This window comes from Neoarius graeffei, chromosome 1 (assembly GCF_027579695.1).
Source record: "Neoarius graeffei isolate fNeoGra1 chromosome 1, fNeoGra1.pri, whole genome shotgun sequence".
NCBI classification, from domain to species: domain Eukaryota; kingdom Metazoa; phylum Chordata; class Actinopteri; order Siluriformes; family Ariidae; genus Neoarius; species Neoarius graeffei.
The window spans coordinates 47,220,531-47,247,798 of record NC_083569.1 but is presented as its reverse complement, the minus strand read 5'-3'; the positions used below and the strand labels follow the sequence as shown (position 1 = coordinate 47,247,798).

At 40.9% G+C, this 27,268-nt stretch overlaps 1 protein-coding gene across 1 annotated transcript in view; it reads left to right on the top strand.

The window, feature by feature from the left end:
- malrd1 (MAM and LDL receptor class A domain containing 1) overlaps nt 1-27,268 on the top strand; it is a 187,563-nt gene that overhangs the window by 128,015 nt on the left and 32,280 nt on the right. The window contains exons 22-24 of the mRNA XM_060932776.1: nt 5,118-5,246; nt 10,678-10,830; nt 19,559-19,716. Of these exons, the coding sequence (XP_060788759.1) occupies nt 5,118-5,246; nt 10,678-10,830; nt 19,559-19,716 (440 nt within the window). The remainder of the gene's footprint in view (nt 1-5,117; nt 5,247-10,677; nt 10,831-19,558; nt 19,717-27,268) is intronic.

Sequence of the window (27,268 nt, the reverse complement as noted above, 5' to 3'; positions counted from 1 at the left end):
ATGATATTTAATTAATTTCATCAGTTTAAAATGAGTTGTTTTTTTTTAAATCCTTGAATACATTTAACAGGACTTTCTCTTGAGTACCTTTTTATGCTAGATTTTGGCCACTTTTACTTGAGTAAGATTTTGACACATCTCTCCGTACCTTTTTCACCTCTGCTTGTAACTACTGTACATGCTCCACACACATCTACATGGATGCACATGTGCTGAAGTCTGAGATATCAGTGTTTATTCTATCCACGTTCACCGGATATGAGCAATCATGCCCTCTGATAGCCTACTCGTAGAGTCGCCAATCAGCTCATATACCGTGAGTAGAGAAAAACAAAATGGCGGCGCGTGTTGCTGAACCAACCGAGGATGAAATAAAAACTCACTCAAAACCCCCCAAAATGCAAAAAAAGCAACAAAATATGGAATGAAAGTATTTGATGGTAAGAATATATCTTTTTTCAAGAATTGCTATCGCAATATGTAATTGCTACTGTTATTTCACCAGTTTGCTTACATTCTAAGCAGGAATGATTTTGTTGGACGTTTTGTATAAAGTTTTTATTTATTGAATTTGCAAAATATAAAAATGCTCAATCCAGTGAATGTAGATAGTTATTCAACTGAATCTCATCGTACGTGGCTTATAGACAACTTGGCATGTACGATTCGATTTGGTGGAGTAACTGTTAAATATTGTACACTAACCCATTTTTATTTCTCTTAGATCTTTTATGTATTTCTTTCTCTGTCTGTCCTTTCTGGTTGTAAAAGCAGAAAGGATTTACGAGCAGAATGAAAGCAGTGTTCAGCTCTGTGCAGCCTTCCTGAAGCTACTTTAGTCTTCATTTTATTATAATGAAAATGAAATTGTGGTAAAATGTATGTTTCAGTGGTGTTTTTCCATCCTTTTAAATCCTCAGCTCTTACCGTTGCTCAGTAATATCACTGAGCCTATATGTTGGTTTCAGTGAGATCAGAAGAGGAGATTTCATACTTCTGCTGTCATTGGCGCTCTGAAATGTGATGTGCTTTTGTCTCCGGTCTTTTGCAGCGTGTGTCACAGCACAGTCTTGTGTGATTTGCTTGAAGGGGCTGAAGGATAATGGATTTCCTATAAATTCTTGAGGAGGCTGATGTGTAATGCAGGAAACTTTGATTCCTGCAGAGCGCTGATGTATGATGTGATAATGGTTAATGTGGTGTAGCAGTGGCCATGCTAGTTCTGATGGAAGGAAGTGCAAAAATGCTGAGGAGCTAATGGTAACTACTGCCTGAGAGAGACAAGATTCTGAAAGAGAGTTCGCATCTAATCATCTGGGTTTTTTTTTAACAGTTCAGTGAAGTTTTGATCTGCAGTTTAGAAATGTTACCCAAAGCAGATTCAAAAATTTAAGATGTTACATACTGGCGGCATGGTGGTGTAGTGGTTAGCACGGTCACCTCACAGCAAGAAGGTTCTGAGTTCAAGCCCAGTGGTCAACAGGGGCCTTTCTGTGTGCAGTTTGCATGTTTTCCCCGTGTCTGCGTGGGTTTCCTCCAGGTGCTCCAGTTTTCCTCACAGTCCAAAGACATGCAGGTTAGGTTAACTGGTGGCTCTAAATTGACTGTAGATGTGAGTGTGAATGGTTGTTTGTCTCTGTGTCAGCCCTGTGATGACCTGGCGATTTGTCCAGGGTGTACCCCGCCTCTCACCCATAGTCAGCTGGGATAGGCTCCAGCTTGCCTGCGACCCTGCACAGGATAAGTGGCTACAGATAATGGATGGATGTTATGGTGGTTGCTTGAAAGTTTGTGAACCCTTGAGAATTTTCTATATTTCTGCATAAATATGACCTAAGACGTCAGATTTTCACACAAGTCCTAAAAGTAGATAGAGAACCCAGTTAAACAAATGAGACAAAAATATTATACTTGGTCATTTATTTATTGAGAAATTATCCAATATTACATATCTGTGAGTGGCAAAAGTATGTGAACCTCTAGGATTAGCAGCTAATTTGAAGGCAAAATTAGTCAGGTGTTCTCAATCATTGGGATGACAATCAGGTGTGAGTGGGCACCCTGTTTTATTTAAAGAACAGGGATCTATCAAAGTCTGAGCTTCACAACACATGTTTGTGGAAGTGTATCATGGCACGAACAAAGGAGATTTCTGAGGACCTCAGAAAAAGCGTTGTTGATGCTCATCAGGCTGGAAAAGGTTACAAAACCATCTCTAAAGAGTTTGGACTCCACCAATCCACAGTCAGACAGATTGTGTACAAATGGAGGAAATTCAAGACTATTGTTACCCTCCCCAGGAGTGGTCAACCAACAAAGATCACTCCAAGAGCAAGGCGTGTAATAGTCGGCGAGGTCACAAAGGACCCCAGGGTAACTTCTAAACAACTGAAGGCCTCTCTGACATTGGCTAGTGTTAATGTTCATGAGTCCACCATCAGGAGAACACTGAACAACAATGGTGTGCATGGCAGGGTTGCAAGGAGAAAGCCACTGCTCTCCAAAAAGAACATTGCTGCTTATCTGCAGTTTGCTAAAGCTCATGTGGACAAGCCAGAAGGCTATTGGAAAAATGTTTTATGGGCAGATGAGACCAAAATGGAACTTTTTGGTTTAAATGAGAAGCGTTATGTTTGGAGAAAGGAAAACACTGCATTCCAGCATAAGAACCTTATCCCATCTGTGAAACATGGTGGTGGTAGTATCATGGTTTGGGCCTGTTTTGCTGCATCTGGGCCAGGACAGCTTGCCATCATTGATGGAACAATGAATTCTGAATTATACCAGTGAATTCTAAAGGAAAATGTCAGGACATCTGTCCATGAACTGAATCTCAAGAGAAGGTGGGTCATGCAGCAAGACAATGACCCTAAGCATGCAAGTCATTCTACCAAAGAATGGTTAAAGAAGAATAAAGTTAATGTTTTGGAATGGCCAAGTCAAAGTCCTGACCTTAATCCAATTGAAATGTTGTGGAAGGACCTGAAGCGAGCAGTTCATGTGAGGAAACCCACCAACATCCCAGAGTTGAAGCTGTTCTGTACGGAGGAATGGGCTAAAATTCCTCCAAGCTGGTGTGCAGGACTGATCAACAGTTACCAGAAACGTTTAGTTGCAGTTATTGCTGCACAAGGGGGTCACACCGGATACTAAAAGCAAAGGTTCACATACTTTTGCCACTCACAGATATGTAATATTGGATCATTTTCCTCAATAAATAAATGGCCAAGTATAATATTTTTGTCTCATTTGTTTAACTGGGTTCTCTTTATCTATTTTTAGGACTTGTGTGAAAATCTGATGATTTTAGGTCCTATTTATGCAGAAATCTAGAAAATTCTAAAGGGTTCACAAACTTTCAAGCACCACTGTACATACTTGATGAGCCTTGATGTCTGGAGTCCCAGACCCACACACAAACATTCTCCAGTGTGTGGAACTGCAGCCAGCCTTGGGGGCATGTTTTTAATATCTCCGCTCGAAAAAAAGCATATAAATATCTGTTTTGGCTTTGAGGGGACATTTGGCTGCTCCCCGTGAGGAAAACTGCCTTGCACCAATTTTCCTTTAAAAAAAAAAAACACTGCAGCTTTTATTTGGTAAAAGAACCAAGAACACTTTCTTTGTTACCGAACTTAAGAATAGGGTTACATTTTTAAAGGCCTCCTGACAGCAAAACATGTTAAATTGTTAATTTCAGCCATATTGAGTTGAATAAAATGACATTTACTTCACACATCGCGCGACAGAATAGTAACGAACATTGTTTTGAATGGCTCGCCACGCAGATTAATCGATATCATAGTGAGCCAACCCACGGCTGAGGAAGAAGGCGGATTTGACGTCACATGCAGAACCACTGACATTTTCTCAACTTCTCGTTGTTCACCAGTGCTTTGCAAGTGAATATTTTTGCGTCTGAGTCATTTATTTTGGTGAATATGCCTGCTCGTTGTGTGGCTGGATTTTGTTCAAACACCAGGGAAGCCGGGTATAGTCTGTATACCTTTCCCAAGGATCCCATCAGACGCGAAGAGTGGACAAAACAAGTGCGCCGGACACGGGACATATGGACTCCCAATGACAGGTGGGCCTCTGTTTGACAGACGTGACACTTGTTTGATTAGTTGTTGATGATTTTTCGGTGTAGATCTCCATCTTGTAATGACATATATATTTACTAATAAATAATAGCAATAGGTGAATTTGTTCATGATTCAAAGTTCTGCCACAGTTCCGCTGCAATACCGTGTTGGCTGGACCTTATAGGCCTAACATGCAATTGAATTTCATCAGTTCATAGAAGTTTTTATTCTTATCAAATAAAAATGTGACAAAACGGCCCAAATCTAAAAGACCATGAACTTTCAAGAGAGCATTTTTTTTTTTAAAGGAAATCAGTGCGGTAATATTGTCTGCATGCCTGCCCCAAGAGGACTAGATCTATTATTATTATTATTATTATTATTATTATTATTATTATATTACCATTCAGTGTTTTGGAGCCTCCCGATGTCAGCTGGGATCACGACGTCCTCTGCATTGGGCCCGTCGTCGTCTGTGTCCGAGTCGGAAATCTCGACCTTCTGCAGGCAAATGGTCCAGATACAGCTCAAAACGATGAGGCAAAATGCCACCCACTGCTTCGTCTTCATGTAATCCGACATGTCCAGTGTCAACCTCAAAAAGGGCCTCAGTTTCTGAAGACTGGTCAGAAAATCGCTCTGTTTCGTCAGCCATAGCTGCCTTGAAGGCCGAGCAGTCATTCTGCATATGACGTCATGGCAAATATGGCGGCCACTGACAGTGGCTTAGCGCTTGGCCAGATTGACGCAACTTCGCACAAAGACAAATCTACTGATTTCGTTCTGTTGGTGGTTAGTTCTATCATGAAAGTGATCAGTGGTGTTTGTAGTTTTATTACAGAAACCTATTTTAGAGCATAATTTTGCTGTCAGGAGCCCTTTAAGTATAGCATTAATTAGCTGAATTACTCATTTAGATCAGTATGAGTTCCTCGCACCTCACTAAGTACCAGTAATAATGCAAGTGTGTGTGTGTGTGTGTGTGTGTGTGTGTGTCCTTGTTTCTGTATTGATATCATGTACATGCTACAGGTGAAACACATCCTGGTTCCTGCCCTGCAGCCACTGATTTTGTGTGCAACAACGGCAAGTGTATCATTTCCAGTCTGGTGTGTGACAGTAAGCCGGACTGCACCGATGGATCTGATGAGCTGGACTGCAGTGAGTAGATTTTCTCTGCAGTTCCTGTTTAACACAAAGCAGTGATGATACACTTGTCTTACACCCTTAAATGTGTGTCGTAAAAGCACCAGGACATTATTGCAGTTTGCCATTTGGGTCAGAGACAGAAACAAACCAGGAAAGCTATGTATTTATTTATATTATATGGACATGAGAGTTTTACTGGGAAATTTGCCACTTCATACGAGCTACATCCAGGACACGGAGAACCAAAACCATGACATAAATCTCTGTCACTTGTGAGGAAATTGATGAACTGTTTTGATAAATTTGGGTACTTTTTGTTTGTCAATATAATAACTCACACGTTGGCTTGAAGGTATGAAGTTTATCTTCTCATGTTGAAAAACTCTCAGATTTTTCATCTGAAATACATTGCGGATCTGAGTGACATTTTCTGATACTTCACGCTGATGATGTCACTCCCAGTGTTTTCCCGCTGACTGGACGCACGTTGTCAAAGTGGAGAACCAGTTCAAAATTAAAATTCTTTTGATTAACTTGTGTATTTTTTTTTTTGTGGATGTGTCCATATAATGTAAAGAACATTACATAGTGGTGCGAAGATAAAAAGTTTCCCTTTTCATGTTGAAAATATTTTCACTCATTTACTTCGCTCACATGTGAATATATTTCACCACTCGAAGATAACTTCATATTTTCACGCAACTGTGTAATATTCTCTATTTCACTTATAGCCAATTTACAGTCCTTGCATGGACAGGACAAATTCCACGAAACGATGAACATCAGAATTATTGGCACGTTTTTGTGTAAAGAGGAAAACTATGACATGCGGTACAATAAACTTTACAGATGATGGGCCTCATTTATCAAGCTGAATAAGAATGCATTTGTTATGATTGGATAAGTCATTCATTAGGAATATTTACACAAGAAATTTGGTCTTCATGAGAATCCTGTAATTTTGGAAATACTTTTATATCCTGCTCATGCTCTTGGTATTTTAAATATACAGGTAAGAGGACTTATTAATCTGATTCAAATGATATAAATTGTGATGAGTTACTGAATTTTTATATGCAGATTACGCTGTTAGGATTTTATGACTTGTGTATTTTTAGTGACGCACACCTTTTATTTAAACTTTTGTAACATCTCAGTCTTGTCATATTAGGGCAATTCCATGTAAATGTCAACCTCACCATGCAAAAATAAAGCAACGTGTAATACATCAAAACCACTCCCAGAGATATCACCTAGGCCTGTATTTTACAGATATGAATAAGTTGAACCAATTTGTAACCAACCTAATATGTCACTGTCAGTCTTTCTTTCTTATAATGTAAACCCAAGCTAAAATCAACTTTGATCATGTACAATTCTATATCATTGCCACAAGCACAGAAATGTATGCTAAAATCCACAAAACAGCAAAACAATAGCCATCCTAAATATTATTTAAGAACTTTGATAGTTTTAGCTGATATTTAGAGAGTTTTTCAAAGGGTTATGGTGGTTAAATTGCTGATTTTCTAAACATATGCCATGTCTATTTCAGACGCGTCACATCCATAACGGAATTTCGTCACATCCATAACGCTGACTTTTCCTTCCGAAACTCTGCATGAAATCCAAAATATTTTAAACAAAGATTTTTTTAAATATTCACCTTGGACCCCTCTATCAAATGGATATCTCCATTTCGATATTAGGTTTACAGTTTCACAGAGTTTGATAAAAATGTACAGTCACCCAAGAAAAGTGATACTTTTTCTGTCACATCCATAACGCATCTTTTATTGGCGTTTTCTGGCATGCCCTAGATGTACTATGGGAATTGTTCTTGTTCTATCACTTCTCCAGTATGGTACAGCCTTAAAATATGCAACACCTGTTTAAATACTGGGAGACAATAAAACATGCACTGGGTCATTTGTTGCCATTTTGAGTTCAAGTGTCACGTCCATAACGCTGGAATTGCTCATTACTGGCATTAAATATGAAAAAAAATAAAGAAATCAAGTAAACATATTTTCATAAATTAAAACATTTAAGACCAGTCATTTGATTAAGAATGATGCTGTATAAAAGGAAGATGGATTTATGTGCTTTAATTTGCAGTGGCGGCATCTTTAAATGCTGTGCAAAAAACATCATTAAAGGCAGCACTAAGTAATTGATAACTGACTGATCTGGTTGGGGAGAGCAGGAAGACTTGGGACAAGTTTTCAGCGTTTGTAAATCATGTGAAATTCTTTGCAGGTAGCGTCACATTCATATTGCATGAGAGAGTATTTACAATACCCTCTTACCACAACATTAGTTTCTCAGCTTGTCACAAATACTGGCCTTCAGGCTTCAATTTTTTATTTTTTTTGCAGGGAGACGTGGAACATAATGTTGGGCGACTTGGGGCATAGTGGGGAGACATGGAACAAAATAAAATTACCTACAGTGGTGCTTGAAAGTTTGTGAACCCTTTAGAATTTTCTGTATTTCTGCATAAATATGACCTAAAACATCAGATTTTCGCACAATTCCTAAAACTAGATAAAGAGAACACAAACCAATGAGAAAATATTATACTTGGTCACTTATTTATTGAGGAAAATGATCCAATATTACATATCTGTGAATGGCAAAAATATGTGAACGTTTACTTTTAGTATCTGGTGTGACCCCCTTGTGCAGCAATAACTGCAACTAAACGTTTCTGGTAACTGTTGATCAGTCCTGCACACCGGCTTGGAGGAATTTTAGCCCATTCCTCCGTACAGAACAGCTTCAACTCTGGGATGTTGGTGGGTTTCCTCACATGAATTGCTCGCTTCAGGTCCTTCCACAATATTTTGATTGGATTAAGGTCAGGACATTGAATTGGCCATTCCAAAACATCAACTTTATTCTTCTTTAACCATTCGTTGGTAGAATGACTTGTGTGCTTAGGGTCATTGTCTTGCTGCATGACCCACCTTCTCTTGAGATTCAGTTCATGGACAGATGTTCTGACATTTTCCTTTAGAATTTGCTGGTATAATTCAGAATTCATTGTTCCATCAATGATGGCAAGCCGTCCTGGCCCAGATGCAGCAAAACAGGCCCAAACCATGACACTACCACCACCATGTTTCACAGATGGGATAAGGTTCTTATGCTGGAATGCAGTGTTTTCCTTTCTCCAAACATAACACTTCTCATTTAAACCAAAAAGTTCTATTTTGGTCTCATCCATCCACAAAACATTTTTCCAATAGCCTTCTGGCTTGTCCACATGATCTTTAGCAAACTGCAGATGAGCAGCAATGTTCTTTTTGGAGAGCAGTGGCTTTCTCCTTACAACCCTGCCATGCACACCATTGCTGTTCAGTGTTCTCCTGATGGTGGACTCATGAACATTAACATTAGCCAATGTGAGAGAGGCCTTCAGTTGCTTAGAAATTACCCTGGGGTCCTTTGTGACCTCACCGACTATTACACGCCTTGCTCTTGGAGTGATCTTTGTTGGTCAACCACTCCTGGGGAGGGTAACAGTGGTCTTGAATTTCCTCCATTTGTACACAATCTGTCTGACTGTGGATTGGTGGAGTCCAAGCTCTTTAGAGATGGTTTTGTAATCTTTTCCAGCCTGATGAGCATCAACAACGCTTTTTCTGAGGTCCTCAGAAATCTCCTTTGTTCGTGCCATGATACACTTCCACAAACCTGTGTTGTGAAGATCAGACTTTGATAGATCCCTGTTCTTTAAATAAAACAGGGTGCCCACTCACACCTGATTTCAATCAATCGGATGACAAACACCTGACTCTAATTTGATCTTCAAATTAACTGCTAATCCTAGAGGTTCACTGTGGCAGCGGGGGCGTGGTCAAGCGTTGGTCTGTGAGTGGAGGGCGGAGTCAGGGAAGGTAAGTGGTAGAATCACTGCACCTGATTGGAATTAACCTGTTTGTGCGTCTTCCCCAGTGACCGCGCCCTATAAAGAGGAGAGGGAGAGCAAAGGAAGGAACTCCCCCAACCTGAACACTGTGTGTGTGTGTGTGTATATATGAGCGAATGTGTAATGCTGAAAAGCAGAGAATAAAAGAGTTTTGAGAACTCAGTACTGGCTTGCCGTGATTCTGTGCTCCACCTACCTGGTCAGATACTACATTCACATACTTTTGCCACTCACAATATGTAATATTGGATCATTTTCCTCAATAAATAAATGACCAAGTATAATATTTTTGTCTCATTTGTTTAACTGGGTTCTCTTTATCTACTTTTAGGACTTGTGTGAAAATCTGATGATGTTTGAGGTCATATTTATGCAGAAAAATAGAAAATTCTCAAGGGTTCACAAACTTTCAAGCACCACTGTACATGATTAATGCCTACATGATTAATTCTTATTTATCAAAACTTGTAACATATGAACTGTATGAACACACAATGCTGGTACAGCTATAGAAAAATGTCAGTTTACCCAAAACCTGACTCAACAAAACAGTTCCATTCTCAAGAAGGAATTACATGAGTTTAATCCTCATGCAGGTACACTAACACAGTTTTAGCAAATATTTTAAGCAATGTTATATTTATAAACCACAAGAAAAAACCTGTAACATGATGAACTGTCCCAACTCTCCCCATCTGGCCATTTTGAAAAAAAAATCCTTCAATGTTTTTTCCCCAGAGTTTAAGTTTAATAAATAATACTATATCTGGTAACTCTAGGCTACATACTTCAATTCCTAACAAATCCCGAATTCACCAGTGTACATTACACCATAGACTGGAGGTGAAGTAGAAAATACAAGTTTTAGTTGACAAAAATATTGAACTGCACAGACCTTACTGCAGTGTCCATCTTCGTGGCTCCAAAGGAAGTAGGTTACTCTAAGGGGTGACATCTAACTTCTGATGTAATTTAGAAGCTGATTGGTTGAAATGCATTTATAGGAATACAAACTGTCCAAAGTCTCCCCGCTCTATGTCTTAAGCAATGTACTGCATACTTATTATTATGACATTTATCAACATATGCATGTGAGTACAAAGTTTGTCCAAAACATATTTGTAAATCTTGAATAAAAAAAATACATTCAAAAGTCTGGAAAGCCAGGACAAGGACCCATGAAGATAAAGAGAAAAATTGAGGTCTTGAGGTTTGAAGAATAGTTTCAAAATCAGCTATTTAAGCACCACCTCCATGATAAGTGTTTAGAAGGTCTGCATGAAAAAATCCCTTTCTGTGAGCAAAATACAAAATGCAGAGCCTGAACTTCAAGTGTCACTGAAACAGTAATCATGTGTTTCAGTCACTCACTTGCTGCCTTGTTCAATAAAGCATACCAATAATTCTGGAGGCATGAAATAGGGATTATTTCTTACATTTAAATCAGAGCAGTGGAACTGTGTCTTTGTGTCCATATAAGCAAAGCATTATCCATTTTATGTTTCCCAGGCAGCCTGGCAGGAGCCTGTAACTTCAACATGCCTGAGGATCAGTGGAAGGAGGCGTGTCAGTTGGTGCAAGATCAGGATGATGACTTTGACTGGCAGATCGGACAAGGCAGAAAATCTCAAGGAACAGGACCATCCACTGATCACAGCCCTGGTAGGTGTTACAACGACAGCAAACTTTAAAACTCATCTGTTTTACTTAAACCAGTGGAATTTTATAAAAATGCAGTTCTATACCTAATTCCATTTCAGCCATTCAGCTGAAAGGGTCTTTCAGAAAAACTTAGTAAATGTCAGCACAGGTGATGGATGAGGTTAATTTCTGCATGCAGTGCAAGCAACATCTAAAAGGTTTTATATAATAAGACCAGAGTTCATAAAAAAATATGGCACCATTATTAGTGTCTGATTTATAAATATGCCTTAATATTATTATGGGAATTTCGAGAAAGGGAACTGAGGTGTTATCTTTTTGAGATGTTTATGGGGATAATCAAGACAGCTCTTAGACATCACAGACATGAAATGGTTGTGAACATCTTTGGATTGAACTAGAAAACCAGCTGCAACTGCAACCAATAGGCCTCCTCACCTAACATCGGTGCTGGACTTCATTCATTTTCTCATGGCTGAATGAGAGCAAAGTCCCACAGCCATGTTCCAAAATCTCATGGAAAGCCTTCCCAAAAGAGTGGAGGTTATTATAACAGGAAAAAGGGACTAAATCTGGAATGGGATGTTCAACAAATACATATGGGTGTGATGGTCAGGTGTCCACAAACTTTTGGCCATGTAGTGTACTTTACCTTGAAATGTAAATATTAAAATGAGTTGTTGGGTTTTTTGTTTGTTTGTTTGCTTTTTTTTGCATTAATATTTAACATCCTTTTCCATGAGTCATTCTTTCCAGTGTTAGAATATTCACTCAACCCTGTAACCTGAACACATTCCTTCCTGTTTAGAATATTCCACAAGTCACATGATCAACAGGAAATTGCATCATCCAAATTCTCATGGTGACTGAAAATACAAACACTGTGTCCTAAAATTATAGACAGAAAGTAAACTAGAAATTTTTAAAAATAATTGTAAATGCATCATTAGAATGTCCTCATGCCATTCACAGGAATACTAGTGTGTTTGCTATAACTTCAGAGCAAACCACAGCCAGGGTCTCATCCCTTTGTGCCAAAATTTGTGAGAGAGTTGTTAGTCAATTCAAAAACAACATGCAAGATTGCAGAGAATTTAGCTCTTTCAAAATGTACAGTACATAATATTGTGAAAAGGTTCAAGGAATTCGGAGACATCTCAATGCGTAAAGGGCAATGTCAGAAACCACTGTTGAAATGTGGGTGACCTTTGAGCCCTCAGGTGGCACTGCCTGAGAAACTGTCATGCTCATGGGAAAAATATAGCCACATGGGCTCGGGAATACTCAGGAGCCAGATACGATCACCTGTATATTTTCTAAAGAAATTAAGAGTTACACAGACAACATGGCACCCTAATCATGGAAACACCTTAATATATTTCATTCAATTAAAGGAAATATTAACGTTTTCTGATTGTTCTTAAGTTCAACATATAATTTCCTCAATCTAATGTACCTACAGTGTCTTGCAAAAGTATTCATCCCCCTTGGTGTTTGTCCTGTTTTGTTGCATTATAAGCTGGAATTAAAATGAATTTTTGGAGGGTTAGCACCATTTGATTTACATAACATGCCTACCACTTTAAAGGTGCAAATTTTTTTTTTTTATTGTGACACAAACAATAATTAAGATGAAAAAAACAGAAATCTGGAGTGTGCATAGGTATTCACCTCCTTTCATATGAAACCCCTAAATAAGAGCTGCTCCAACCAATTCACTTCATAAGTCACATAATTAGTTGATTAAGATCCACCTGTGTGCAATCAAAGTGTCACATGATCTGTCACATGATGTCTGTATAAACCAACCTGTTCTGGAAGGACCCTGACTCTGCAACACTACTATGCAAACAACAGGAAAACCAAGGAACACTCCAAACAGGTCAAAGACAAAGTTGTGGAGAAGTGTAGATCAGGGTTGGGTTATAAAAAATATCCCAAACTTTAAATATCCCACAGAGCACCATTAAATCCATTATAGCACAATGGAAAGAATATGGCACCACTGCAAACCTGACAAGGGAAGGCGACTAAAACCCACAGACTTGAAAGGAGGGCATTAATCAGAGATGCAATAAAAACACCAAAGATGACGCTGAAGGAGCCGCAAAGATCCACAGCAGAGATGGGAGTATCTGTCCATAGGACCACTTTAAGCCGTACACTCCACAGAGCAGGACTTTATGGAAGAGTGGCCAGAAAAAAGTCATTGTTTAAAGGAAAGAATAAGAAAACACATTTGGAGTTTGCCCAACAGCATGTGACAGACTCCCCAAACACATGGAAGAAGATTCTCTGGTCAGATGAGACTAAAATTGAACTTTTTGGCCATCAGGGAAAATGCCATGTGTGGTGCAAACCCAACACTTCCCATCATCCTTAGAACACCATTCCTACAGTGAAGCATGGTGGTGGCAGCATCATGCTGTGGGGATATTTTTCATCTGCATGGACAGGAAAGCTGGTCAGGATTGAAGGAAAGATGGATGGCACTAAATACAGGGCAATTCTGGAGGAAAACCTGTTTGAGTCAGCCAGAGGTTTGAGACTGGGACGAAGGTTCACATTCCAGCAGGACAATGACCCGAAACATACTGCTAAAACTGCCCTGAAGTGGTTTAAAGGGAAACATTTAAATGTCTTGGAATGGCCTAATCAAAGCCCAGACCTCAATCCAATTGAGAATCTGTGGCATGACTTGAAGATTGCTGTACACCAACTCAACCCAAATAACTTGAAGGAGGTAGAGCAGTTTTGCCTTGAGGAATGGGCAAAAATTCCAGTGGCTAGATGTGCTAAGCTAATAGAGACATACCCCAAGAGACTTGCAGCTGTAATTGCAGCAAAAGGTGGCTATATAAAGTATTGACTTTTCGGGGTGAATACCTATGCACACTCCAGATTTCTGTTTCTTCATCTTATTGTTTGTGTCACAGTAAAAAAAAAATAATAATAAACTTGCACCTTTAAAATGGTAGGCATGTTGTGTAAATCAAATGGTGCTAACCCTCCAAAAATCCATTTTAATTAGGGCCCGAGCCCGAATGGGCGAAGGCCCTATTGTTCTTGTAAGAGTTCACTATTCTTCTTCTTCTTCTTCTTTATTTTTCTCCGCTGTTGGGCCATTTTCGGGGCGCTTGCCATGGGCGAAAACGCACGAAATTTGGCACCAGTTCCGAGAATTGCCACCGCTACTCAGAACCAAAAGCCCAAACTTGGCCGGGGCTCAGGGCCTCTATAGCGCCCCCTAAGTCGTTGTGATTTTGGCCTCCCGCATTAAGGTGCCTGGGTGCCATGTAGTTTGTAGTAGTGGCATGCCATTTGGTACGCATATGTATCTCACTAAGCCGGACAAAAATGTAATGCCAATGCATTAGCCACACCCAACAGGAAGTGAGGTAATTTCACTTTTGTGCGAAATGCATGGCCACGAAGACGGCGCAACTCCTCCTAGACCGTTCATAGGAATGTCACCAAAATTGATACACATCATCTACAGACATGGCTGACAAAAGTTACTAACTACGTTTCACGTAGGATAAACCGTTCAGAAGTTATACGTCAATCAATTTTCGATGCAAAATTTTACATGCTTAAAAATTCATAACAAATCTTCTGATTTCTCAAAACTGCTCATACTTCACACGCAAATCACTCATTGGGCTTCTGACATGTTACCCAATTTCTGTGATATTTCGCCACTGGGGGCGCTATTTTTGGGCAAAAAATCCAATCTTTCCTCAAATTTGGTCAAACTTCACGGCCACCCTCTTACTACCTCCCATGTCATGTATACCACATTTTGGGAATTTTCGTCCATGGGGGGGCGCTGTTTTTGGCCGACGCAATTGCTCCAAAACGGGTTTTTGGTTAATAATTCCATAATGCTTTTCCTTCACACCACTACCTTGTGATAGTGCATTGCTGTTGTAGACACTTATTTTTCCAACTCATAATCGTTCATGTACAGCATAGCGCCACCTACTGACATGGGAAAAACCAAAAAATTTATTCTTCAAAAATCTATATCTCATCTTCTATTTACTCAATTGTCATCAAACTTCATACGCAAACTCTTCATAGCTCACCTGACATGTACGCCAAATTTTGTGCACTTTCGCCCCTGGGGGTGCTGGTTATGGCAGAAATGATATTGCAGCTTCTGATTTGTCAAACTTGGCAAGCAAACTCTTTACAAGACCCTTATTGGGGCGCTTGCCATGGTCGACAACGCACGAAATTTGGCTCCTTTTTCTTAGACTGCCACCGCTACTGAGAACCAGAAGCCCAGATCCAGGCGGGCCTCAGGGCCTCTATAGCGCCCCCTAACTCGTTGTGATTTTGGCCTCCCGCATTAAGGTGCCTGGTTGCCATGTAGTTTGTAGTAGTGGCATGCCATTTGGTACGCATATGTATCTCACTAAGCCGGACAAAAATGTAATGCCAATGCATTAGCCACGCCCAACAGGAAGTGAGGTAATTTCACTTTTGTGCGAAATGCATGGCCACGAAGACGGCGCAACTCCTCCTAGACCGTTCATAGGAATGTCACCAAAATTGATACACATCATCTACAGACATGGCTGACAAAAGTTACTAAATACGTTTCACGTAGCATAAACCGTTCAGAAGTTATACGTCAATCAATTTTCAATGCAAAATTTTACATGCTTAAAAATTCATAACAAATCTTCTAATTGCTCAAAACTGCTCATACTTCACACGCAAATCACTCATTGGGCTTCTGACATGTTACCCAATTTCTGTGATATTTCGCCACTGGGGGCGCTATTTTTGGGCAAAAAATCCAAACTTTCCTCAAATTTGGTCAAACTTCATGGCCACCCTCTTCCTACCTCCCATGTCATGTATACCACATTTTGGGAATTTTCGTCCATGGGGGGCGCTGTTTTTGGCCGACGCAATTGCTCCAAAACGGGTTTTTGGTAAATAATTCCATAATGCTTTTCCTTCACACCACTACCTTGTGATAGTGCGTTGCTGTTGTAGACACTTATTTCTCCAACTCATAATCGCTCATGTACAGCATAGTGCCACCTACTGACATGGGAAAAACCAAAAAATTTATTCTTCAAAAATCTATATCTCATCTTCTATTTACTCAATTGTCATCAAACTTCATACGCAAACTCTTCATAGCTCACCTGACATGTACGCCAATTTTTCTGCACTTTCGCCCCTGGGGGTGCTGGTTATGGCAGAAATGATATTGCAGCTTCTGATTTGTCAAGCTTGGCAAGCAAACTCTTTACAAGACCCTTATTGGGGCGCTTGCCATGGTCGACAACGCACGAAATTTGGCTCCTTTTTCTTAGACTGCCACCGCTACTGAGAACCAGAAGCCCAGATCCAGGCGGGCCTCAGGGCCTCTATAGCGCCCCCTAACGTGTTGTGATTTTTGCCTCTCGCATTAAGGTGCCTGCTTGGCATATAGTTTCTAGTTAGGGCCCGAGCCCTATGGGCGAAGGCCCTATTGTTCTTGTAAGAGTTCACTATTATTATTATTCTTCTTCCGTCTTCTTCTTCTTCTTCTTCTTCTTCCGTCTTCTTCTTCTTCTTTATTTTTCTCCGCTGTTGGGCCATTTTCGGGGCGCTTGCCATGGGCGAAAACGCACGAAATTTGGCACCAGTTCCGAGAATTGCCACCGCTACTCAGAACCAGAAGCCCAAACTTGGCCGGGGCTCAGGGCCTCTATAGCGCCCCCTAAGTCGTTGTAATTTTGGCCTCCCGCATTAAGGTGCCTGGGTTCCATGTAGTTTGTAGTAGTGGCATGCCATTTGGTACGCATATGTATCTCACTAAGCCGGACAAAAATGTAATGCCAATGCATTAGCCACGCCCAACAGGAAGTGAGGTAATTTCACTTTTGTGCGAAATGCATGGCCACGAAGACGGCGCAACTCCTCCTAGACCGTTCATAGGAATGTCACCAAAATTGATACACATCATCTACAGACATGGCTGACAAAAGTTACTAAATACGTTTCACGTAGGATAAACCGTTCAGAAGTTATACGTCAATCAATTTTCGATGCAAAATTTTTCATGCTTAAAAATTCATAGCAAATCTTCTGATTGCTCAAAACTGCTCATACTTCACACGCAAATCACTCATTGGGCTTCTGACATGTTACCCAACTTCTGTGATATTTCGCCACTGGGGGCGCTATTTTTGGGCAAAAATTCCAATCTTTCCTCAAATTTGGTCAAACTTCACGGCCACCCTCTTACTACCTCCCATGTCATGTATACCACGTTTTGGGTATTTTCGTCCATGGGGGGCGCTGTTTTTGGCCGACGCAATTGCTCCAAAACGGGTTTTTGGTAAATAATTCCATAATGCTTTTCCTTCACACCACTACCTTGTGATAGTATGTTGCTGTTGTAGACACTTACTTTTCCAACTCATAATTGCTCATGTACAGCATAGCGCCACCTACTGACATGGGAAAAACCAAAAAATTTATTCTTCAAAAATCTATATCTCATCTTCTATTTACTCAATTGTCCTCAAACTTCATACGCAAGCTCTTCATAGCTCACCTGACATGTACGCCAAATTTTGTGCACTTTCGCCCCTGGGGGTGCTGGTTATGGCAAAAATGATATTGCAGCTTCTGCTTTGTCAAACTTGGCAAGCAAACTCTTTACAAGACCCTTATTGGGGCGCTTGCCATGGTCGACAACGCACGAAATTTGGCTCCTTTTCCTTAGACTGCCACCGCTACTGAGAACCGGAAGCCCAGATCCAGGCGGGCCTCAGGGCCTCTATAGCGCCCCCTAAGTCGTTGTGATTTTGGCCTCCCACATTAAGGTGCCTGGTTGCCATGTAGTTTGTAGTAGTGGCATGCCATTTGGTACGCATATGTATCTCACTAAGCTGGACAAAAATGTAATGCCAATGCATTAGCCACGCCCAACAGGAAGTGAGGTAATTTCACTTTTGTGCGAAATGCATGGCCACGAAGACGGCGCAACTCCTCCTAGGCCGTTCATAGGAATGTCACCAAAATTAATAGACATCATCTACAGACATGGCTGACAAAAGTTACTGAATTGGTTTCACGTAGGATAAACCGTTCAGAAGTTATACGTCAATCAATTTTCAATGCAAAATTTTACATGCTTAAAAATTCATAACAAATCTTCTAATTGCTCAAAACTGCTCATACTTCACAGGCAAATCAGTCATTGGGCTTCTGACATGTTACCCAATTTCTGTGATATTTCGCCACTGGGGGCGCTATTTTTGGGCAAAAAATCCAATCTTTCCTCAAATTTGGTCAAACTTCACGGCCACCCTCTTACTACCTCCCATGTCATGTACACCACATTTTGGGAATTTTCGTCCATGAGGGGCGCTGTTTTTGGCCAACGCAATTGCTCCAAAACGGGTTTTTGGTAAATAATTCCACAATGCTTCTCCTTCACACCACTACCTTGTGATAGTACGTTGCTGTTGTAGACACTTATTTTTCCAACTCATAATCGCTCATGTGCAGCATAGCGCCACCTACTGACATGGGAGAAACCAAAAAATTTATTCTTCAAAAATCAATATCTTATCTTCTATTTTCTCAATCTTGATCAAACTTGATACGCACACTCTTAACAGGTCACCTGACATATGTGCCAAATTTTGTGACCTTTTGCCACTGGGGGCGCTGTTTTCAGGCAACAATTTATATCTCGGCTTCTGATTGGTCAAACTTGATCAAACTTGACAAAACAACTCTTCATTGGTCCCTTGACATGTATACCAAATTTGGTGAACTTTCACCACTGGGGGCGCTCATTGCGCTGTAGCAGTTGCAGGACAGGTGTTTACAATTATGAGGCACCAGGAGTATGTGGTTTTGGTTGCCTTAAACACACATGACTTGTGGGGAATGGGTGGGCAGTCGGGAGCAAGTGTTGTAGCGTTACATACAGACTAATAGATGTCTAACAGAAGACAATCCTATGTAGCTATAGCTTGGTGACTGATGAGGTAAATACATTAATTTGGTTGGGAAGCCATGGCATAAAACGTTCTGTCCAAGACAACATCTCAGCGCACCGTGTACTCTGTGTCCATTTCTGTGCTTTGTCGCCATTGTGGGAGTAATGTCACTTGCCGAAGAAGCTGTGGAAGGTCTTTCGCGGGGACGCATGCCCCCGCCCCCCCTTGGCCGCTGGCGCGAGGGCCCGTCGAGGCCGCTTGCGGCTTTAATTATTATTATTATTATTAAGGCCCGAGCACCGTTCAGTGCGAGACCCTATTGTTTTTGAAGGATTATTATTATTATTATTATTATTATTATTATTAGGCCCCGAGCACCGTACAGTGCGGGACCCTATTGTTGCCATGTGTCCAATTCTGTGCTTTGTCGCCATTGTGGGAGTAATGTCTCTTGCCGAAGAAGCTGTGGAAGGTGTTTCGCAGGGACGCATGCCCCCGCCCCCCTTGGCCGCTGGCGCGAGGGCCCGTCGAGGCCGCTTGCGGCTTTAATTCCAGTTTGTAATGTGACAAAACAGGACAAACACCAAGGGGGATGAATACTTTTGCAAGACCCTGTATATTAATGCTATATATCATATAAACATGTGCACTTAGTCTGATTTGAATCAGACATTTCATATCTATAATAAAAGTCTCGTGTGTGTGTGTGTGTGTGTGTGTGTGTGTGTGTGTGTGCGTGTGTGTGTGTGGGTGTGAACTGGAAGATGGTGCAGGGAGCTACCTATATGTGAACTCAGCCTTGCAGCGAGAGGGGGATGTTGCTCGTATAATCACCCAGCAGGAGTTTCCTGCCAGTGCTGGTGTCTGCCATCTGCGCTTTTGGTTCCACATGTACGGCTTCAAACAAATGGGCACACTGAAGGTGAGAAAGAGAAAGACATTGATGGATTGGCAAGCAGCATTGATCTGATCTGAAATATGTCAGTCATTTGAGATAGACAGAACTAGAAACACTAAACAAACAAGGATAAACAACTGCTCATTAATTATCTTCCATCTCCTCTACTGTTTCATCAATAAGTCTCTTAAATCTGCTTCTGCTCCACTGAGCCTTAACATTGCTGTGGTTCCACCAATACCGGAGCTGGGCTTGATCCTCCTGAGCTCTCTAACACTTTGTTTTAGAGGTGGAAAGTAACAGAGTGCAATTACATTGTTACTGCCCGTAAATACGTTTCTTTGTTGTTGTTGTTTTTTACTTGAGTTTTTCTTTCACCTCATACTTTTTAGTTCTACTTCATTTTAAAATTCAAAAAATCTCTTTTCACTACACTTTAATTACTACATTTCTTTATTATATATATATATATATATATATATATATATATATATATATATATATATATATATATATATACAGTAGAGGAAATAATTATTTGATCCCTTGCTGATTTTGTAAGTTTGCCCACTGGCAAAGATATGAACAGTCTATAATTTTAAGGGTAGGTTTATTTTAACAGTGAGAGAATATCAAAAAGAAAATCACATTTTATAAAATATATAAATTGATTTGCATTTCGTTGAGTGAAATAAGTATTTGATCCCCTACCAACCATTAAGAGTTCTGGCTCCCACAGACCAGTAGGACACTCCTAATCAACTCGTTAACTGCATTAAAGACAGCTCTCTTAAATTGACACCTGTATAAAAGACACCTGTCCACAGAATCAATCAATCAGACTCCAACCTCTCCAACATGGGCAAGACCAAAGAGCTGTCTAAGGATGTCAGGGACAAGACTGTAGAGCTGCACAAGGCTGGACTGGGCTACAAAACCATAAGTAAGAAGCTGGGTGAGAAGGAGACAACTGTTGGTGCAATAGTTCGAAAATGGAAGAAATACAAAATGACCATCAATCGACCCTGGTCTGGGGCCCCACGCAAGATCTCACCTCGTGGGGTATCAAGGATCACGAGAAAGGTGAGAGATCAGCCTAGAACTACACGGGAGGAGCTTGTGAATGATCTTAAGGCAGCTGGGACCACAGTCACCAAGAAAACCACTGGTAACACATTATGTTGTCATCTCATTATCTGGAGCCGCTTTATCCTGTTCTACAGGGTCGCAGGCAAGCTGGAGCCTATCCCAACTGACTACGGGCGAAAGGCGGGGTACACCCTGGACAAGTCGCCAGGTCATCACAGGGCTGACACATAGACACAGACAACCATTCACACTCACATTCACACCTACGGTCAATTTAGAGTCACCAGTTAACCTAACCTGCATGTCTTTGGACTGTGGGGGAAACCGGAGCACCCGAAGGAAACCCATGCAGACACGGGGAGAACATGCAAACTCCGCACAGAAAGGCCCTCGCCGGCCACGGGGCTCGAACACGGACCTTCTTGCTGTATGGTGACAGCGCTAACCACTACACCACCGTGCCGCCCACATTACGTTGTAATGGATTAAAATCCTGCAGTGCCCGCAAGGTCCCCCTTCTCAAGAAGGCACATGTGCAGGCCCGTCTGAAGTTTGCCAGTGAACACCTGAATGATTCTGAGAGTGATTGGGAGAAGGTGCTGTGGTCAGATGAGACCAAAATCGAGCTCTTTGGCATTAACTCAACTCGCCGTGTTTGGAGGAAGAAAAACGCTGACTATGACCCGAAGAACACCATCCCCACTGTCAAGCATGGAGGTGGAAACATAATGCTTTGGGGGTGTTTCTCTGCTAAGGGCACAGGACTACTTCACCGCATCAATGGAAGAATGGGGCCATGTACCGTAAAATCCTGAGTGACAATCTCCTTCCCTCTGCCAGAACACTGAAAATGGGTCGTGGATGGGTCTTCCAGCACGACAATGACCCAAAACATGCAGCCAAGGTAACAAGGAGTGGCTCAAGAAGAAGCATATTAAGGTCATGGAGTGGCCTAGCCAGTCTCCGGACCTTAATCCCAGAGAAAACCCATGGAGGGAGCTGAAGCTCCGAGTTGCGAAGCGACAGCCTCAAAACCTTCATCATCTAGAGATGAGCTGCAAGGAGGAGTGGACCAAAATTCCTCCTGACATGTGCGCAAACCTGGTCATCAACTAGAAGAAATGTCTGACCGCTCTGCTTGCCAACAAGGGTTTTGCCACCAAATACTAAGTCTTGTTTGCTAGAGGGTTCAAATACTTATTTTACTCAAAGAAATGCAAATCAGTTTATATCTTTTATATGAAGTTATTTTCTGGATTTTCTTTTTGATGTTTTGTCTTTCACAGTTAAAATAAACCTAGCATTAAAATTATAGAATGTTCATTTCTTTGTCAGTGCACAAACTTACAAAATCAGCAAGGGATCAAATAATTATTTCCTCCACGGTATGTATGTGTGTGTGTGTGTGTGTGTGTGTGTGTGTGTGTGCACGGTATGTATGTATGCGTGTGTGTATATATATATATATATATATATATATATATATATATATATATATATATATATATATATATATAAACCCCAATTCCAAAAAAGTTGGGACAAAGAGGATCACCAATTGTAAATAAAAACGGAATGCAATAATTTACAAATCTCAAAAACTGATATTGTATTCACAATAGAACATAGACAACAGATCAAATGTCGAAAGTGAGACATTTTGAAATTTCATGCCAAATATTGGCTCATTTGAAATTTCATGACAGCAACACATCTCAAAAAAGTTGGGACAGGGGCAATAAGAGGCTGGAAAAGTTAAAGGTACAAAAAAGGAACAGCTGGAGGACCAAATTGCAACTCATTAGGTCAATTGGCAATAGGTCATTAACATGACTGGGTATAAAAAGAGCATCTTGGAGTGGCAGCGGCTCTCAGAAGTAAAGATGGGAAGAGGATCACCAATCCCCCTAATTCTGCACCGACAAATAGCGGAGCAATATCAGAAAGGAGTTTGACAGTGTGAAATTGCAAAGAGTTTGAACATATCATCTACAGTGCATGATATCATCAAAAGGTTCAGAGAATCTGGAAGAATCTCTGTGCGTAAGGGTAAAGGCTGGAAAACCATACTGGGTGCCCGTGATCTTCGGGCCCTTCGACGGCACTGCATCACATACAGGCATGCTTCTGTATTGGAAATCACAAAATGGGCTCAGGAATATTTCCAGAGAACATTATCTGTGAACACAATTCACCGTGCCATCCGCCGTTGCCAGCTAAAACTCTATAGTTCAAAGAAGAAGCCGTATCTAAACATGATCCAGAAGCGCAGACATCTTCTCTGGGCCAAGGCTCATTTAAAATGGACTGTGGCAAAGTGGAAAACTGTTCTGTGGTCAGACGAATCAAAATTTGAAGTTTTTTATGGAAATCAGGGACGCTGTGTCATTCGGACTAAAGAGGAGAAGGACGATCCAAGTTATCAGCGCTCAGTTCAGAAGCCTGCATCTCTGATGGTATGGGGTTGCATTAGTGCATGTGGCATGGGCAGCTTACACATCTGGAAAGACACCATCAATGCTGAAAGGTATATCCAGGTTCTAGAGCAACACATGCTCCCATCCAGATGACGTCTCTTTCAGGGAAGACCTTGCATTTTCCAACATGACAATGCCAAACCACATACTGCATCAATTACAGCATCATGGCTGCGTAGAAGAAGGGTCTGGGTACTGAACTGGCCAGCCTGCAGTTCAGATCTTTCACCCATAGAAAACATTTGGCGCATCATAAAACGGAAGATACGACAAAAAAGACCTAAGACAGTTCAGCAACTAGAATCCTACATTAGACAAGAATGGGTTAACATTCCTATCCCTAAACTTGAGCAACTTGTCTCCTCAGTCCCCAGACGTTTACAGACTGTTGTAAAGAGAAAAGGGGATGTCTCACAGTGGTAAACATGGCCTTGTCCCAACTTTTTTGAGATGTGGTGTTGTCATGAAATTTAAAATCACCTAATTTTTCTCTTTAAATGATGCATTTTCTCAGTTTAAACACTTGATATGTCATCTATGCTCTATTCTGAATAAAATATGGAATTTTGCATTCCGTTTTTATTTACAATTTGTACTTTGTCCCAACTTTTTTGGAATCAGGGTTTATATATACAGAGGGGCAAAAAAGTATTTAGTCAGTCACCAATTGTGCAAGTTCTCCCACTTAAAAAGATGAGAGAGGCCTGTAATTTTCATCATAGGTATACCTCAACTATGAGAGACAAAATGAGAAAAAAAAAATCCAGAAAATCACATTGTCTGATTTTTAAAGAATTTATTTGCAAATTATGGTGGAAAATAAGTATTTGGTCAATAACAAAAGTTCATCTCAATACTTTGTTATATACCCTTTGTTGGCAGTGACAGAGGTCAAACGTTTTCTGTAAGTCTTCACAAGGTTTTCACACACTGTTGCTGGTATTTTGGCCCATTCCTCCATGCAGATCTCATCTAGAGCAGTGATGTTTTGGGGCTGTCGCTGGGCAACACGGACTTTCAACTCCCTCCAAAGTTTTTCTATGGGGTTGAGATCTGGAGACTGGCTAGGCCACTCCAGGACCTTGAAATGCTTCTTATGAAGCCACTCCTTCGTTGCCCAAGCGGTGTGTTTGGGATCATTGTCATGCTGAAAGACCCAGCCACATTTCATCTTAAAGGCCCTTGCTGATGGAAGGAGGTTTTCACTCAAAATCTCATGATACATGGCCCCATTCATTCTTTCCTTTACACGGATCAGTCATCCTGGTCCCTTTGCAGAAAAACAGCCCCAAAGCATGATCTTTCCACCCCCATGCTTCACAGTAGGTATGGTGTTCTTTGGATGCAACTCAGCATTCTTTCTCCTCCAAACATGACAAGTTAAGTTTTTACCAAAAATTTCTATTTTGGTTTCATCTGACCATATGACATTCTTCCAATCCTCTTCTGGATCATCCAAATGCTCTCTAGCAAACTTCAGATGGGCCTGGACATGTACTGGCTTAAGCAGGGGAACACGTCTGGCACTGCAGGATTTGAGTCCCTAGCGGCGTAGTGTGTTACTGATGGTAGCCTTTGTTACTTTGGTCCCAGCTCTCTGCAGGTCATTCACTAGGTCCCCCCGTGTGGTTCTGGGATTTTTGCTCACCGTTCTTGTGATCATTTTGACCCCACAGGGTGAGATCTTGCATGGAGTCCCAGATCGAGGGAGATTATCAGTGGTCTTGTATGTCTTCCATTTTTTAATAATTGCTCCCACAGTTGATTTCTTCACACCAAGCTGCTTACCTATTGCAGATTCAGTCTTCCCAGCCTGGTGCAGGTCTACAATTTTGTTTCTGGTGTCCTTTGACAGCTCTTTGGTCTTGGCCATAGTGGAGTTTGGAGTGTGACTGTTTGAGGTTGTGGACAGGTATCTTTTATACTGATAACGAGTTCAAACAGGTGCCATTAATACAGGTAACGAGTGGAGGACAGAGGAGCCTCTTAAAGAAGAAGTTACAGGTCTGTGAGAGCCAGAAATCTTGCTTGTTTGTAGGTGACCAAATACTTATTTTACCAAGGAATTTACCAATTAATTCATTAAAAATCCTACAATGTGATTTCCTGGACTCTTTCCCCCCATTCTGTCTCTCATAGTTGAAGTCTATGATGAAAATTACAGGCCTCTCTCATCTTTTTAAGTGGGAGAACTTGCACAGTTGGTGGCTGACTAAATACTTTTTTGCCCTGCTGTATTACATATATAAATAAAATTTGGACACTGACACAAATTTTGTTTTTTTTTTACCTGTTTACTGAAACATATTCAAGTTATAGTTATATAATGGACATAAAGTCCAGACTTTCAGCTTTCACTTGAGGGTATCCACATTAAAATTGGATGAAGGGTTTCGGAGTTTCAGCTCCTTAACATGTGCCACCCTGTTTTTAAAGGGACCAAAAGTAATTGGACAATTGACTCAAAGGCTATTTCATGGGCAGGTGCGGGCAATTCCTTCGTTATGTCATTTTCAATTAAACAGATAAAAGGCCTGGAGTTGATTTGAGGTGTGGTGCTTGCATTTGCAGGATTTTGCTGTGAAGAAAACATGCGGTCAAAGGAGCTCTCCATGCAGGTGAAACAAGCCATCCTTAAGCTGCGAAAACAGAAAAAACCCATCCGAGAAATTGCTACAATATTAGGAGTGGCAAAATCTACAGTTTGGTACATCCTGAGAAAGAACGAAAGAAAGCACTGGTGAACTCATCAATGCAAAAAGAACTGGACGCCCACAGAAGACAACAGTGGTGGATGATCGCAGAATAATTTCCATGGTGAAGAGAAACCCCTTCACAACAGCCAACCAAGTGAACAACACTCTCCAGGAGGTAGGCGTATCAATATCCAAATCTACCATAAAGAGAAGACTGCATGAAAGTAAATACAGAGGGTTCACTGCACGGTGCAAGCCACTCATAAGCCTCAAGAATAAAAAGGCTAGATTGGATTTTGCTAAAAAACATCTAAAAAAGCCAGCACAGTTCTGGAAGAACATTCTTTGGACAGATGAACCCAAGATCAACCTCTGCCAGAATGATGGAAAGAAAAAAGTGTGGCGAAGGCGTGGTACAGCTCATGATCCAAAGCATACCACATCATCTGTAAAGCACGGCGGAGGCAGTGTGATGTCTTGGGCATGCATGGCTGCCAGTGGCACTGGGTCACTAGTGTTTATTGATGATGTGACACAGGACAGAAGCAGCCGGATGAATTCTGAGGTATTCAGAGACATGCTGTGTGCTCAAATCCAGCCAAATGCAGCCAAACTGATTGGTCGGTGTTTCATAATACAGATGGACAATGACCCAAAACATAAAGCCAAAGCAACCCAGGAGTTTATTAAAGCAAAGAAGTGGAATATTCTTGAATGGCCAAGTCAGTCACCTGATCTCAACCCAATTGAGCATGCATTTCACTTGTTAAAGACTAAACTTCAGACAGAAAGGCCCACAAACAAACAGCAACTGAAAACCGCTGCAGTAAAGGCCTGGCAGAGCATTAAAAAGGAGGAAACACAGCGTCTGGTGATGTCCATGAGTTCAAGACTTCAGGCAGTCATTGCCAACAAAGGGTTTTCAACCAAGTATTAGAAATGAACATTTTATTTACAATTATTTAATTTGTCCAATTACTTTTGAGCCCCTGAAATGAAGGGATTGTGTTTAAAAAATGCTTTAGTTCCTCACATTTTTATGCAATCATTTTGTTCTACCCACTGAATTAAAGCTGAAAGGCTGAACTTCAACTGCATCTGAATTGTTTTGTTCAAAATTCATTGTGGTAATGTACAGAACCAAAATTAGAAAAATGTTGTCTCTGTCCAAATATTTATGGACCTAACTGTATCTGGAAGTATTACTTGATTAATGGTGCCAATCAGACGGCTCAGGTGGATAAGGCGCCATACCATAAATCCGGGGACCCGGGTTCGATTCCAACCCGAGGTCATTTCCCGATCCCTCCCCGT